At 40.6% G+C, this 11,670-nt stretch overlaps 1 protein-coding gene across 1 annotated transcript; it reads right to left on the bottom strand.

Annotated features, from left to right (window-relative positions):
- Window positions 1-310: 310 nt before the first annotated feature.
- On the bottom strand, window positions 311-10,910 carry dnttip2 (deoxynucleotidyltransferase, terminal, interacting protein 2). Its single transcript, XM_033622455.2, has 7 exons — window positions 10,791-10,910; window positions 6,807-8,896; window positions 3,011-3,149; window positions 2,690-2,785; window positions 2,290-2,454; window positions 1,148-1,257; window positions 311-696 (listed from the first exon to the last, which is right to left on the bottom strand). Exons 1-7 carry the CDS (start codon window positions 10,863-10,865, stop codon window positions 600-602), a joined length of 2,772 nt encoding a protein of 923 aa, XP_033478346.2. The 5' UTR covers window positions 10,866-10,910; the 3' UTR covers window positions 311-599.
- Window positions 10,911-11,670: the final 760 nt, after the last annotated feature.

The raw sequence follows: 11,670 nt of genomic DNA, 5'->3' as shown, positions 1-11,670 counted from the left end.
CCAACTCAAGCCCCTATGGACTGAGCTATATTGCCTGGAGGCCACCGTAGGTTTTCCTACATGCTTAGAAACGGAGAGTTAAGGGGAGGGGTATTCAGTTGGTTACAAGCTGCAATATAAGCACTAGATGCCACTAAATCCTACACACTGCTTCTTTTAAAAAATGTGAACTGAATGTATTAGAAATGTTGCCCCTCAGCATGACTCTATACATCATTCTATAGAAAGGATCACCTCATTTGTCTGTCTTAATCATAAGATGACATGGTAATATTTCATCCAACAAGAAATGTTACAAGCCATACTTTAAGGATGTGATGAGTTTAATTTACAAGATGCTTTACAAACATCGGTGCCAGTCAAAAGTACTGTTACATTAATCTGATTCATGTATATTTAAAAAGACTGATTACTGTGCAGCAAAATCTTTGGAAGGTTAAAAAGACACTTCTTGTCAGTGTGAGCAGGTACACGTCCCTGGTAATTGTACAAAGCATGACTATTTTTGATATGATTCAAGAATCCAAGTCCAGCAGTCTATAATATCAGTATCTATGAAAAGCCACTCAGTCAGTGCTCATCACATGAAGTCTTCAGATTTACTTCTTATGGAATTTATTCTTTTTCTTGTTCCTCTTGCCAGCTCCTTGTGCTGCCTTCTCTGCCACTATGTGCTGGAACTTCTTTTTGTTTTTCCTGTAAGAGAAGAGGAAAGTACATTTTATGTCTTCAGTGATGAAATACATCTACACACACCTGATAATATACTGTGTAGCAAACTATTACTGCACGATGTGCCCACACCCTGTATTTATATCCACAGTGTTTTTTTTATCATTTGTTTTGTTCCTTTTCTCATACAGCATTATGCAGGTTTACCATAAGTGCTGTGGCTTTAAAATGTATTCTGTCACCCATCAGATGATAAAGGTCAAGTTTATCATGGTTACATACTGTATTTTGATAGCCATTATAAATACTGTGATACAACAGGTTTGAAATGTGGTACCTAGTATAGATTTGACTGTACATCACCTCAGCTGTCAATATTCAGTCAAACCATCAGTCAGTTTTATTGTTCAATCACTGTGAGATAATAAAGACAAATCCAGTCAAAGTGTTAGTCTGTGTTTTCATTTCCACTTACTGTCTGAACTCAGCATCAGACAGCAGCTCCTCCACCATGGTTCTCTTCCTCTCCTTCTTGGGAATACGGGAATGATAGAAGTCAACTGCGCTGTCCACCACTGTGCCAACCTGTGAACACGTACAAAAAAAACAATTCCCCATGACATACTATGCTATTAAGTTTATTTCGACACGCTATACTATGACTTTTTTTACTACTACGATATTTTTTGACATACTATACTATGACCTTTTTCGACATATACTAGGACCGTTTTTCATCATACTATACTGACTTTTTTTGACAAACTATACTATGACCTTTTTTGACATACTATGCCCTTTTTAACATACTATACTATGACTTTTTCTCAACATACTATACGATGACTTTTTTTTCATCATGCTATACTATGACCTTTTTTTTTTTTTTTTTTAACATACTATACTAATGACTTTTTTCGACATATACTATGACTGTTTTTTCGGCATGCTATACTTATTTTTTTGACATAAGATACTATAACTTTTTTTCCGGCATACTATACTATGACTTTTTTTCGTCATACTATACTATGAACATTTTTTCGACATACTATTCTATGACCTTTTTCCGGCATACTATACTATGACTTTTTTTCAACATACTATACTACAACTTTTTTTCATTATACTATACTATGTCCTTTTTCCGGCATACTATGCTATGACCTTTTTTCAACATACTATACAATGACTTTTTTTCAACATACTATACTACAACTTTTTTTCATTATACTATACTATGTCCTTTTTCCGGCATACTATACAATGACTTTTTTTCAACATACTATACAACAACTTTTTTTCATTATACTATACTATGACCTTTTTCCGGCATACTATGTTATGACCTTTTTTCGACATACTATACAATGACTTTTTTTCAACATACTATGCTATGACCTTTTTTCAACATACTATACAATGACTTTTTTTGTGGCATACTATACTATGAGCGTTTTTTCGACATTCTATACTATGACTTTTTTCGACATACTACACTACACTTAGACATACTATTTTAGACATGCTAATGAAATCATGCCATGAACACTCCATTTCCATACTTCCTTACTGAAGAGGATTTTTGAGGAACAGCTGACTCGTTTATTTACTAACCTGAAAATATTTGGGAAAGCCATCTCTGTCGTTCTTCTTGTAGAACCTCTTGGGATCCATGGAACCTCTCATCTTTAGGACTTGGAGATCTCCTTTCAGCTCCTGAGTGATCTCGGGGGCTTTCATATTGAACCAACCATCTCCTGTTGATTTTGCCCTCTCCGCCTGGGAAAAACAGTGATTTCAATTATTTAAAAAGTGTTGTAAAAGCTTTTGGAGCACAGACTAGAAATAAAAATGTATGTATTTATGATGACTACATGTTTAAGTTTTTGTGATTTAAGGGAAGTCTGTGTCCTTATAACTGACTCCACAAATAATATGTGATCCATGTGATAAAACTTTAGAAGACAGTAGCACAGTGAGTCTATAAACCAAAGCATAACTTTGTAAAACTTACTCTGTGTTTTAACTTTAAGGCTTGTTTGGATTCACTGTACGGAGGCACAGCATCCTTCTTTTCAAAGTCTGGTCCCATCACACTCTTCTTCATCACCTGTGGAAAACAACAAAAACTGCAACACTGCAAAGTACCAAACTCCATCAACGCCCCACTACTCAGAGATAAAAGGCCAAAGTCACAAAGGACTGGAAAGAGACCATGAATAACACCATCTCAGGTGTTATTGGATTTACTCGTCCTTGCATAACTATAAAGTTCATTATTCATTCTGCATCACAGATCACCTTCAAAAGGGAAAAAAATCAATCACTTATTTACCTCATCTTGGATCCTCTTTTCCTTTAGTTTTTGCAGTGAACTGGAGACAGGTTTTGATTTGCTGCCATCAAAATTGATGTATAAACCCCCGAGCTCCTTCACTCTGATGCCAGGGTCAATACGGCTGGACAACTCTTTCCTGAAACAAATTGGCAAAGAGAAAATTCTTCAGGAAGAACTGTCCTGTCTCATTTCTCATCTCTGCACACAGTTATAATGATAATATATAGCAATAATGAGGGTGGCTGAACTGTCTTTATGTGCAGAGTTCTGAAAGTCTGGAAATATTGTATTTTTTTCCTAATCCAAAATCCCAAGAAAAGACCAAAACCAAGGTCAAGAAGAGTATTAAGGGACAGACTAACACATTGCTGGTTTTGGTCTTCATGTGGAATTTGTTGAGGATAAGAAAAAAATAGAATAACACCAGCCCTTTAGGATCCATCTTTCTGTAGAACCAGCTATATTAATTTACAGACTTTGACTTATTTCTGCACACAGTGAGTCTCTCCACTGGTTGATTTGAGTTTAAAAAATTGAACTACATATTTGTAAGTTACTGGTCACGATTTGTGTCTTCAGAAAGAGCAAAAGGGTTGAGTGCCACAGACACCAACAGAAAGTGTTGTGAAACAAACATTAGGATTAAGCTTTTAAAGGAATAGTTTGAAAATTGGGATATATGCCTAATGTCTTTCCTACAAAGAGTTAAGACGAGAAGACCAATGCCAATCTTTGTCATATCCAAAAATCTGAAGCTTAGCAAAACATAAAGACTGGAACTAGGGGAACAACAGCTAGCCAAAAATGAAACTTCACCTGCATCTCTAAAACTTAACAATTAACACACTGCATCTCTTTTGTTTAATTGGCACAAACACTAAAGTTTTTATTTTGTGATGTTGTGAGACAATCAATTACTTTGCACTGCAACTGGATTCTCGAGATATCAATCTCGCGAGATTCCAACTTGCCAGACTTCAAGTAATGAGTCAGTGGTTTGGACCAATCAGCATCCTGTGAGGAGCTACCGGCAGCTATGGGCGTGGTTTAGATATGTGTGACAACACAGAGAGGCAACTGTTGGTACAAAACGAAGAGGTTAGCATAGATGCCACAGTAGCAGGGCTCGATAGTGCGAGCGTTTCACTCGCATTTGCGACTAAAAATAGGTGTATGCAAACTGTAAAAAATATTTAGGGGCACATGTGCGCATAAAAAAAATCAGCCGAAGCAGCCTATATTTTTGTTAATAAAAAAATATGATAATCTAACCGCAAATGTTGGAGGAACTCCAGCCGCCTTCCCTCTTCCCCGTGTGACACGGTTATGGGCGGTTTTCCAAGCCACTGTCGGCACAATGAATATAAGTCCCACTGTCGGCAGCGTGGAAATAAGTCAAAGTGTGGAGGAAGCGGCGGACCTACGGGGAAGCCTGCTCCGTTCTCCCCGCAGTTAGGGACCGTTCTCCACAGCCAGGCTGTCGGCTGGGTGGAAATAATAATAATAAATAAGTGTAGCGGAGACGAGGGACCGGGAAAAGCGGCGGACCTCCGGTGAAGCCTGCTCCCTTCTCCCCGCAGTTAGGGACCGTTCGCCACGGTACCGCTGCTGGGCAGGGTTGAAATAAAGCCCTTTTCACACAGAGCGCGCAAAGCGCAGACCTCCGCCGATGAACCCATCCATTGTGTATGTGCTACCGCGGTGCAAGAGCGCACCGCTCTGCCGCCGAGCTGATGCCGCGCTGTCTGCGCGCCGCCAGCCTGCGCTGGAATTGAATTTTTTTTTTAATTTCACCGCAACGCGCTGTGACGACGTCCAATAGCAGAGAAGAGCCTGAAGTAGACCCGGAAGCGGCCACCATGGAGCTGTAGCTCCTGAACGAGCCTGTACCCCAAATCCTGTCTTGCGCGCCTTGCTCTCCGCTTGCTCTGCGCCCTACCCCGCGGTGGGCGCTGCGAAAATTGCACTCTGTGTGAAAGAGGCTTAAGTCCTGCAGAGTTTCAGAGGACCTGGAGAATGTTTTAGGATAGTAATAACATTATATAAGATAATCATATTGCAAAGATAATATATATAAGATAATAACATTAAAGACAAAATTAAATTGCAATACTTTTTCAAAACTTGATGATTTTACCTTTCTGTACATTTTGTATACAAATTCATTAAATAATTTTGCTTGTAAATGTCTATTTGCATCACGTTTATTACGGAAAACACATTATTTGATCAATTTACATTGTGCCCCTAAAGTTCTTTGTGTGCTCCTTACTTTTTCAACTTAGGAGCACATGTGCTCCTTGGGAAAAAAGTTAGCGTCAAGCCCTGCACAGTAGCATCAGTTACATTGGTTAAAGAGCAAAGAACAGCACTGAAGGCTTTTCTGAATGGAAAAGATGTTCTTGCTCTTCTCCCAACGGGATTGGTTGATCTAACTGGTTGAAGTTAGCCCATGATAGATGTTAATAGACATCTAATCACCTGCCAATTATTTTTTAAAAGAGCCTGCCGTATTTCAAACAGTTCCCAATGATGGCTTCTCTGATGGATCGTTGTAACAAACCATCTGGTGTGTCACGTTAGGCAACCAGTGGAGACTCCAGTAGGTTATTGTTGGTTAGTGGCCTTAGAGGTGCTGGTAGGTGGACATTTGGACCGATCCAGGCTGTCTGTTTCCCCCCGTTACCAGTCTTTATGCAAAGCTAAGCGGCTGCTGGCTGTAGCTTCATATTCAACATACAAGCACAAAGGCCTTTGCACACTGAGTCAATTTTTTTCATCTGGAATTGTCACACGTCTTAAAATAAATACGACCTCACTTTGTGTCAAATCAAATTTGCACACCAAGACCGAATCTTTTGTCTGTCATTAAAATTTTTGGAACAGGTTCAATTTTCTGAGTTTTTTTGCACCTGTCAGAAGCCTTTAGAGATGTTTGACCAAGAATCAGTGAAGAAAATGTGGCGGCAGGACACAGCCACGACAAGACAGAAGAACAGGGTGCACTCATCGGTATTAAGAGTGCAAGGTTTCTGTGTGTAAATAAATTTTTTTTGGATGGCAGATTACAAAAAATGCATCTGGAAAAAACGGACTCAAGAGTGGTATCAATTTTTTCTATCCATCTTGTATCTAAAACTAAGTTCAACTCACCAGACAAGTTCTCATGGGGAGCAGATGTCAACTAAATGGAGACTGACATGGTGCTTCAACTTGCTGTATCGTTCATAATACTTTGCAGTGAGAAAAACAAAAACAAAAGCAGGATGCAAAACGAGTCTGGAGGAGGAATGGTCAGGAAGACGCGGTCAACATGGGTTGTCTATTCTTCAGTAAGAACTGGGGGTGAGATTTTAACATTCTGTTTTAATATATGTTAAAAGTAGTGTGCTAGCTAATGTTAGCCTCAAGGGCTAGTATTTTGACTGTTGCTTGGCAATGGCAACACCATCAGCTGCTCCCTACTGATGTAATCTCAATCATAATCATCCAGATTTTGATTCTGAATATCAAATGTGTTTGAAATGATCAGGTCCCCAGTGAGTGTGCGAGCAGTTTGGGAGGTTTAAGTCTGGATCTGTAAACTTCCCACTTTACCAGATAATCTGGGCCAAACTAGATCAACTCATGATTCCTGTAGTCTAAGCTCGGCTTAACTCTTAGCAAGAAAGCAAATAAGTGTATTTCCCAGGATGTCGATCTACTCTCTGAATGGGATTCATTTACATTAAGAACATGTGTATGTGTGTATCCTAATGGACCAATCTGAAGCTGCCACCTATCATATACTTACGACTGAGGATCTCTACTTGAGTAGAGGATTTCTGCCTCTTCGTCATCGTCATCGTCCCCCTCCTCATCCACAAACTCCTCGTCTTGCTCCTCCTGTTCCTTTGAGGCTTTCTCCTCCTCCTCTGTTGGCCTCTCCTTATAGTACAGCTCATCTGCTTCCTGTCCGGGCCGCGTGTCAATCATAAACAGTCCATCAACTGATGCAGCTGCTGGTTCACACATCTGGGAGGGTCCTGCTCTCTCCTCTGCCTGGTGCTCCAAATCCTCTTCTTCCTCCTCTTCAGAAACTTCAACATCTTCATCTTCATCCTCGCTGCTCTCCAGCAGGCTGATAACCTTTGTTTTCTGGACGATGATGTCTTTTGGTTGCTGCTCAGGGGCAGAATCTATTGAGATGTTGGGCTGCTGGCTGGACGTCACCTGAATGGACTCAAGTTGAACCTCAGTGGAGTCAACCACCTGCTGAGCGTCTGTATGCAATGTGCTGGCTTCCATTTTCTCCTCCTCACTGGGCCCGGTTTCCACAACAGCATCCTCATCCACAGCCTCGTCTGCCTGTGATGAGTGGGTGTCCACAGCATCTACTTCCATAACTTCAGTCTCCTCTGTGATTTCCAGGGCACTCTCACATGCTGTTTCTGTAACTGATTGGCAAGGCTGTAACGGCTCTGATGGTGGGATTGTTTCCTGCATCATCTCCATCTCTAAGGTGGGCTTATTTTCAGCACGCGGCTCCTCCTGCTGGTATTTCACAGTCACTGCAGGTTCAGCAACAGCTTCATCTGCAAATCCAGGAGTGCCTGACACCAGGGGAGAACCATGGGGTGAGTCTATTTCTGAAATGACAATCACTCCCTTCTCCACAGTCACTGTGTCGGCCTCATTTGAAGTGAGATCAGTACTATTCACACCTTCTTTCTCTTTTTCTTCCAATGTTTGATTCTCATCTTCCTCCAGCAGTGTGCAGTCTGCGTCCTCAGCGATTACTGTACTTTCTAACCTGGAATCATTTAAAGAAATATCCTCCTCAGCTTTTTCAAGAACAATGCTACAGTCCCTGACTGACTGCCTGGTGGTGCGAGTACCTCGAGCGCTGCTCCCTGAGCCTGTGCGGCTGCTGCAGGGAGTTCCTTTGCTTCGTGTGGAGCAGGGGCTGCCCATCGGGGAATGCACGTCAGTCAGCTCGGAGTCAGAGTCCACGGCTTTGGGACCTGTGGATTGGGTCCTTCCCTGTCTAGTCATCCTACTGTACGTGGGTCCCGACTCAAACCCGTCAGAGTCACAAGAAGGGGTCTCACTGACATCTACGGTAGCTGTGGCCTTCCCTGTAGCTGCCTGGGTCCTTCGAGTTCTTGGGGTAGGAGATTGAGAGCCTTCCGAGACTTCGTCTAGGTGGATGGGGATGGGACCCGTTTGCCTTCTGGATCTCGTAGCTCTGCGGGTGGTGGACTTAGAACCGTCAGCTCCTGAGACGCTGGATAAACAGCTGCCAGCATCTGAGAGCTCCGAGTCCTCGGTTTGTTGTTTGGCAGATGATCTAGTGCGAGTAGTTTTTCTCTGACTTCTGGTGACTCTCTGGGATTCAGACACCACAGACCCGCAGGACTCGGTCTCCGGCACCAAGTCGACCTTGACATCTTCTGCCTCAACATGAGCTGGTTCGGGGCTTTTGGGAATCGTCTTCTTCCTTGTGCTCCGGCGGCTACTTTGGCTACCTTTCGTCACAGATACTGCAGAGGAGCATGATTCCACCTCAGACACCTCCTCATCTTCCTGACTCACTGTGCGGGGCTGTCTCCTCCTCCGGCTGCTGCGTGTAATTGGTAGTTCCGTGTTGGACACCGCAGAGCAGCAGGACTCCACATCTGACACGTCTCCTTCGTGGGTGGAGCCCACAGGTGTGCATGGCTGCTCGGGACTGTGGAGCCTAGAAGCTCTGGTGCATCTTTTCAGTGAGGAGGGGGGTGGAGATGCCGGGGCTCCTCCCTTGTTTTTTTCCAGCTGACTGCTGGCCTCTACCAGGGCATGGTGGGTAGGACTGTCTGCATGTTTAGCAGTGCTCCTGGTTCTTCGACCAGCGGAAGGGGTGGCCTGTGAGGCAGAAATAAAACATTATTTGCACACTTGGGTCTAAAGAAAGCTTGATCTAGAGCTCCCACACATGGACATGGACAACATTTCAAATCTTTTCCATGACTTTTCAAGGAGCCATAATCATTTTTCTTGCCCGACTTGCCTGGCTTTTTTCAAACATATCAGATTCAAACTCTCCAGCTGTAATTTCAGCCAGCTAGCATTCATGAAGGGTGACACAGAACGCAGGAGAAAATGAAGAAACATATGTGATGGTAAACAAAACATCAAACATCAATACACATAAGAGCAATGTTACGATGACAGCTACAGAAAATAATATTTGCTGTTCACTTTTTTTAGATTATTTTAACAACTTTATTACACACAACAAAATTCCACAACTTTTCAAAAACTTTCTATGTATATTTTTTTCTAATTCCATGACTTTTCCAGGCCCGGGAAATGTGATTGTGAAATCCCAGGACTTTTTTAGGTTTTCCATGACTGTGGGAAACCCACTGATCCCAAAGAATAAAGCTGGTGACACTCTATATATTTTTTCTTGTTTGTTTTTAGTATACAAATCCTATGAAAATACCAAAACCAACTATGTCGCAACCCTTATACCCCAATATAGCTTCCTTATAAAAAAAAAAGGCAAAATAAATTCCTAAAAAAGCAGAAGAGTGTATTTTTCCTCTAATGTTACTCATGTAGGAGTAAGTACTGTATGTATTGGGGACTATATTGACCTGCAGATTAATACGCATCTTGTGCTCTAGTAAGTATGAGCTTAATTCAAAATAACATACAGTCACTATTCATGTTAGTGAAGGAAAATGTCACTGAGTGCAAAAATGTGGAGTTATGTTTATGGACTTTTAACCTTTGAGACCTGGAGTGACATCACTTTTCTTGTGCTGCTTTCAGATGCCTTTTGGACATATTTAAACCTTTGACCGCTGAGCAAATTGGTGCGATTTCTCTCAAAAACATGGGAGACAAGGCAATAAGCAGATGGAAAGAAATGTCCCACAAACTGCAAAATATAAAATGAAATAAAATAAATTTACAAAATTATTTTAAAAAAATTGGGGAAAAGAGAAAAAAGCAAGGGAAAAACCATACTTTTAAATTTTATGTTCCAGAATCTTACATTTTAAGCACTCTTTCAAGGTCTTTTTGTTTGTTTGCTTTTCAAACAATCATTTTTAACTAACTAGCTTTCTTGTTTTTCCTACTTTCTTACTATCCTTTTATAATTTAATTTCTTCTTTTTTTGCTCACACCTTCCTCCCATGTTTTTAAAAGAAATCAGGCCAGTTTGCTCTGGTTTCAGAGGGTTAATGGAGCTCAGTGGCAAACAGGAATAAACTTTATTGGCTTTGGTTACAAAGAGTAATTGTTAGTAGGATCAAACCAGTGATTTCTGATTTCTACAGTATTTCTTGACAATAAGACAACTGTAAAACTAACTCCAAGTCTGAGGCAAAGTTGTTCACAAGTAAGATCTTGAACTGCATTTTAAAACACTTCTACAGCAAACGTGAGGACAATAAGAGGAGAGTTAACTTCTTCTCTCTGTTTAAAGAGTTTCACTACAGCAGTCTGTTAAATTTCCACTTTGTAGTTTTGTGATTAAAACACAGTGACAGTGGTCCAACTGCGGGGAACTGAAAGTACGTGTGGTGGGTTCAGTATCTTTAAATCAATCTGTAACTCAATATGTTGTCACAAGTTATCGAAACGTTTACAAACTGTGAAAGGAAAGATGGTGTCCACGTGAAGTTTGAGCAGCTGAACACACACCAGCTAACCTGCACGTGACGGCTTCTTTCACCTCGGACTGACCCTCTACATGATCTGTGAACTTTTACATGTTTAAATAACATATGTGTTTCATACATACCGGGACTTCAGAGGGCTGGTCTGCGTTTGTTTTAGTTGGGGAGTACACGCGTACTCCTCTCCTGGTGGCTACCATCTTGGATGCTAGCTTCTTCACTTCCGGTGTGACCGCTAGACTCGACTAATAGATCAGCGGAGGGAAGATACAGGCCGAGCAGACGATGGCGGATCTAACTTTAAATGGTGGTGATGGAAAAAGTGTAAGTAACAGTAAAAATACAAGGCTGTAATACAAGTACTGCTTTGAAAATATTGCTGAAGAAAAAGTTATAAACACAACACACTTTAAATATCAAATGTAGAAAATGTGTAGATGTTATAGGCCTATGCTATATTCATTTATTTATTATTATTATTTTACATTATTAATGATTAAATATTTTAATATTGTAAATACTTGACATGGAGCTGATATTAACAGCCGTACACATTCTGGATCCATATTATTGCATCATATTTCACATGATCATAATGTGTATAAAACATCATCGTTGGAAACATAACAAGAATAATAGCTGTCAAATTAGTGTAGTGGAGTCAAATACAGTGGAGTAAGTATGTGTAGTGGAAGTAACATTAATCTAAACTCACAGTACAATGCAAGCTGATGACAATAACCTTTGAATTAACAATGAACACAAACAAGGAAAATTATTTAAATAACTTAAGTATTAATAAAACTATTTTGATCACTTAAATTTAGGCGCAAATTTAGGTTAACACATTTTACAGGAAGGACTTGATAGAGCTCTGAAGAATATATAGCGGCAATCACCATAAAGGGCAATACTTAAAAAGACAAAGGAGATGGCCTGGCAAAATGAATAAATTAAAAAAAAAATGCTGGCGGACTAAAAGCGTAAATTATACACACCTACTTA

The sequence above is a fragment of the Epinephelus lanceolatus genome, chromosome 6 (genome assembly GCF_041903045.1).
Source record: "Epinephelus lanceolatus isolate andai-2023 chromosome 6, ASM4190304v1, whole genome shotgun sequence".
NCBI classification, from domain to species: domain Eukaryota; kingdom Metazoa; phylum Chordata; class Actinopteri; order Perciformes; family Serranidae; genus Epinephelus; species Epinephelus lanceolatus.
Note: the sequence above shows the minus strand (reverse complement) of the source record. Positions and strands in the feature narration are given on the sequence as shown.